The following is a 5172-nucleotide window of genomic DNA, read 5'->3' as shown; positions in this document are numbered from 1 at the left end:
CTCCCTCCTTAACTGTGCTTCTCAAAATCCTCCTGGGCAGGGCTCAGATCAGGAGAAGCCTCCCCCACCCACTCCCACCAACCCCCCTCATTCTCTAATAATACACTTTTCTGTGGGTGTGATCTATCTCCCCAGTGAAATGTAAGCTCCTTGAGGACAAAGGACTGTCATTGCTGTCTTTGTATCTCCACTGCCTGACACACTCTAGATGCTTAATAGCTATTGAACTGAATAACTGAATCTGTAAAATAGAGTCAAAAAATGCTTGCACCATCAACCTCACAGTGTTGTGAGGAATGCACAGGTCCCCAGCCTCCTCAGGGAGCCTTTCCCTTCCGCAAAACAATGTCCTCATTGCTTCTTACCACCAAGTTTATTCCTGAATCTCTGCTATCATTATTCATTCTGTTTTTTCTCTTGTCTCGATGTGTTTGAGTCTCTCCCTCTCTGGAAGGAAGGAAAGAAGGAAATAAACATATGTTAACTGGCTACCATGTGCCAGGCACAAATATTATCTCACTTGATCCTCCCAAAGCCCTCAGGGCTAAGTGCTATTATTATCCCCATTTTACAGTTGAGGGAACTGAGACAGGTGAAGTGACTTGCCCAGGGTGACACAAATAGTATCTGAAGGTGTATTTGAACTGGAGACTACCTCACTCCTGGCCCAATATTTTATCCAGTACTACCTAGCTGCCTCTACAATGGAAGACAGCACTGGATTTGCAGTCCAGAGACCTGAATTCTAATCCTGGCTCTGATTCTTAGTAGCCGTGTGATGATCTGGAGCAAGTGATTTAACCTCTGGATCCTCAGTTAACTCCTTTATAAAGTAGAGCTAAATAAAACTCAAATCAACCACCTTCCCGAGACTCTTAAGGCGCCATAGAAATGTGAGTTATTGTTATTAATATTAGCTGTATAACACTGGAGAAGTTCTTTCCTCTTACTTTGTGAAGGTAAGGAATAACAAAATGATCCCTCCGTGCTCATATTCCTTCTGTAATCTATAATCGCACCACATTTTGCATTTCTTTGTTGCCCTGACTCCCAGCATTGAGACTTGGTGTGGTGAGCAGTGCTTGGTCATTGTGAGTGACTGCTCGCTAATTATGATGCTGATACCCAGGCTAAACATCCCCAGTTCCTTCAACCACGATCCCAAGGCTGGGGATTCATGTTTCAGGTGGGAGCAAGACCAGTCCAGACCCACAAAAGAGCGTCCTGGTGGACTGGCTGTTCCCACTGGGCAGATTGAGAAACACAAATACAATGCCACGGGTAGTGAGCTAGCAGGGGGTGGGATCAGATCAGGAGGTCTGGGAAATACAAGGACCTAGAGGCCACAGAACAAGACAAGGAGGGATCTCTAAAGAAATAATAAGAATAATTCCCATTTTTTTTTTTTTGTATTTTGCTAGGCAATGGGGTTAAGTGACTTGCCCAGGGTCACACAGCTAGTAAGTGTCAAGTGTCTGAGACTGGATCTGAACTCTGGTCTGGCTGATTCCAGGGCTGGTGTTCTACCCACTGTGCCTTGTAGCTGCCCCTCTATTTCCCATTTCTCTAGTGCTTTAAAGGTTGCAAAGTATTTTCCTCACAAGCCCCCTGTGAGGTAGGTAAGATAGTTCAAGTACCTCATTTTGCAAATGAGGAAACCAAAGATCAGAGAGGGGACATAGTATATTCATGGTCAAACAGCTGCTTGGTATTAGAGCCAGTCATCAAACTCAGTCATCCCCTTAAGGACTCTTAATTTGGGGCCCATGACCTTGTTTTCTTTAACATTTGATAACTGGATTTTAATATAATTGGTCCCTATGTAACCCTATGGGTTTTATTTTATGTATTTAAAAACATTATTCTAAGAAAGGATAGATAGGTTTCTCTAGACTTCCAAAGGGTTTTCCTCAGAGCAGCTGAGGAAGGATGAAACAATTTACTGAGGACAGCAAAGGTAGAGAAGCAGGATTCAAAACCAGGCCTTTCTGATCCAAGAACAGGGTTCTTTCGACTGCACTATCTTGGACTGAGAAGACCACTTCCCTGTGTCTCTATCTGCCACTTAGTATCTGCAGCTCAGGCCAGACTGACCTCATTGCTTTTTAGATCATGAGTACTCTTGAGAAACAATACAAAGTGAAGTCCTTAATGCGTTTTCAAGTCAACATGGAGGGAGGTCTCTAATGAACAGCCCAAGGCTGTACTTGTACTTACTGTTTTCAAGACTTTTATCAATGAGTTTGATCTTTGCAGTCAGGTAGAGTTAGATTTGATTTGTAAGGAGAAACTTCCTTGCAATTAGAACTATTCATGAGCAGAACAGACAACCTTGAGAGGTGACAGGTTCCTCTTCCTTGGAAGTCTTCAAGCGAAGGCCATTAGGTGGGTTGTAAAGGAGACTCTTTTTTTAGTAATATAGGACAGACTAGATGGCCACCGTGATTCTGGATGAAGGTGTAGATGGCATGCTTATCAGATCTGCAGATGGAAGAGACAACAAACAGGTTGGATGACTAAGAATCCAGAGTCCAACAGGCTAAAATAATAGGCCAAATCTAATTGAGTAAAATTTAACAGAGAAGTACTATATTTCAGTTCAAAAAAATTAACTTCATAATTATAAGGTAAGGGATATATAGCTAGTAAATAGAGTAAAGAGTTCATGTGAAAAAGATCTGGGTGTATTGATAGGCTGTGAGCTTGGGGGGGGGGGCAGGGAGCCACAGCTAGCTGGTACAGTAGATAAAGCTCCAGTCCTGGAGCCAGGAAGACTTATCTTCTTCCTGAGTTCAAATCTGGCCTCAGACACTTACTAGCTGTGTGACCTTGGAAAGTCATTTAACCCTGTTTGCCTCAGTTTTCTCATCTGTAAAATGAGCTGGAGAAGGAAATGGCAAATCCCTCCTTTATCTCTGCCAAGAAAACCCAAAATGGGGGCATGGAGAATCAGACACAACTGAACAAGAAGCTTAAGAGGAGTCAGAATCTGGATGTGGCAAACCAAAAAATGAATGAAATTTTACAGTGTATTAATAAAAGCATAGTATCCAGAAGGGGCAAGGTAAGAGTCCCACTGTACTCTGCCCGGGCACATTGGGTCCAGTGCTTGGTACCCTAGCTTAGGAAGAACACTGACGGGCTGAATTATGTTTGGAGCTGAACCAATATGGTAAGGGGAAGGAGAACACCAGTCTAAGGAACTTGGAATGTTTATCTCGTAGAAAAGAAATTTAGGGGTGACACCTCACTTTTAAAGAGCTATTTTATGAAAGAGGGATTTGACTTATTCCATTTGACCTCAGAGGATAAGACTAGGCGGCAAGGCGTGGTTGCAGTGACAGAGTAGGAAAAACATAGAGGAAAAACCATAAAGATTAGAACCACCCACCAGTGGAATGGTCTATCTCAGAAGGTAAATTCCCTCTAGGAAGAGGAAGGATTCTTCTCTTCAACAAAAGTCTAGATGACAATTTGAGGATATTGTAAGGGGTATTTCTGCTCAACTATGGGCTGAATGAAATGACATCCCAGGACCTTTTCAGCTCTGAGATTCTATGATTCTGTTAATGCTATGATCATGTAAAAGTCACTTAAACTCTCTGAGCCTCAGTTTCTTCATCTGTAAAATAAGGATAAAATTTGTACTGTTTGTCTAACAAGGGGGCTGTCAGAAAATTTGTCTCTGGAGATCATTAACTATATAATAGCCAGATATTATTGTTATTACTGCCTATCAGGTAAGGAAAGATCTAGGACTGATACATAATAAGAACTAGGTCATCATTAGGGATGATGGGCTCTCCATGAGGCTTCCATATTTACCACTCCTTTTTTTTAAAATCTTCACTGGTGACTTCAATTAAGTTCCTAGTATCAGTTCATAGACTTGGAGCAAGCCTTTCCTTAAAAAGCAAAGGGACCTGGCTTGCCAAGAAAGTTTTAATAACTTACCATGAAATTTATAGCCTTTCTAGAGTAGAGTAATTTAAACCACACATGGGAAAGTGAGGCCTGTAACATTCTAATCCAATTTAACACTGGGTCATCCATTTTATGCTCTTCCTCAGAGCACTTTGCATCCAAAGGAAAATTCCAGCCTGGGCCCAGGGCCAAAGGGAGGAAGGCTGTCTGTGGGGTTGGCCTCCCCAGGGGCCCGAGGTAACTCTGCCACAACTTTCGGCCAGTTTGAGCCACTTCCTCTGTGTCCCACTTGCCTGAACACGACAGCCTTTTAGTGGAAAGTGCTCTGGCCTGACTCCCTGCTCCCCTGCTCCTCTGCTCCTCTGCCCGACCTCCAGCAAGTCACTATGCTTCTGTGGTTGTGTTTGGTGACTTCTAAGGTCCGTAACTATTACTGGGAGAGAGATGTAGCCTGACAGAGTTCTCCTCAATTGAGAACTGACTCACTCTAGAGCCAAGGGAAGGCCTGACCTCAGAATCAGAGTCCCTGGGCTCAGGGCCCAGCTCGGCTGCTCAGTAGTTGAGTCACCTTAGGTTAATCATCTGATCTCTCTGAGCCTTAGTCTTCTCTGTCTTCTTACCTGTGAAATGGGAGATATGGACTAAGGGATCTCAAAGTATCTTCTAACTCCTGCATATAATGATTCTAAACGACAGAAAACCTCTGTACCTGAGCAGGGCCTGATTCAGAAATCTGACGAAGCAGGCAGTCACACACCTGGTGCCATTTGAGGGGTGTCAGGAAGGTCCTCACCAAGCAAGCACTTGGATAGATCTGGGTGCAAAATAGGAATATAATAAATGCTTATTGAATAAAAAAAAAAAGAAGATCCTCACTGTCTGTTGTGGGCCCTGAAATTCTACCATTTAAATTAATTCCATTGCATTAGTCAGTGCCCTAACCAGGGCTCTATTTGGGTGGGGGTGGATGGGTAGTAATACAGATGTAGAGATAATGTGGCTCCCCTCATGTAAGGATGTTAGGTTAGAGTAGTAAAGTATGCTCTACTCACAAGTCAAGAGGGGTACTCCAAGGGGCACCCCAGTCCTCACAGTTAGCACAGTGGGATTGAGTAGTTATCCTTCACAGGCAATGTAGCTGAAGGTACTTTAGGAAGTTTCCTAACTGCAAAAAATGCCTGCTCCCTCCCCACCACCACCACCACCACCACCACCACCACCACCACCACCACCACCACCACCACCACC

General features: G+C 43.6%; 1 protein-coding gene across 1 annotated transcript in view; it reads right to left on the bottom strand.

Moving 5' to 3' along the window:
• Window positions 1-358: 358 nt before the first annotated feature.
• The window catches only part of LOC114023580, a 64187-nt gene continuing 59373 nt past the window's right edge, over window positions 359-5172 (bottom strand). Inside the window, exons 8-9 of the mRNA XM_027836283.1 lie at window positions 2218-2481; window positions 359-447 (exon numbers count right to left, since the gene is read on the bottom strand). Of these exons, the coding sequence (XP_027692084.1) occupies window positions 2382-2481 (100 nt within the window). The 3' untranslated portion in view covers window positions 359-447; window positions 2218-2381. The remainder of the gene's footprint in view (window positions 448-2217; window positions 2482-5172) is intronic.

This window comes from Vombatus ursinus, unplaced genomic scaffold, assembly GCF_900497805.2.
Source record: "Vombatus ursinus unplaced genomic scaffold, bare-nosed wombat genome assembly UNPS02014818.1, whole genome shotgun sequence".
NCBI lineage: Eukaryota > Metazoa > Chordata > Mammalia > Diprotodontia > Vombatidae > Vombatus > Vombatus ursinus.
This window is presented reverse-complemented; position numbering and strand designations above follow the sequence as displayed.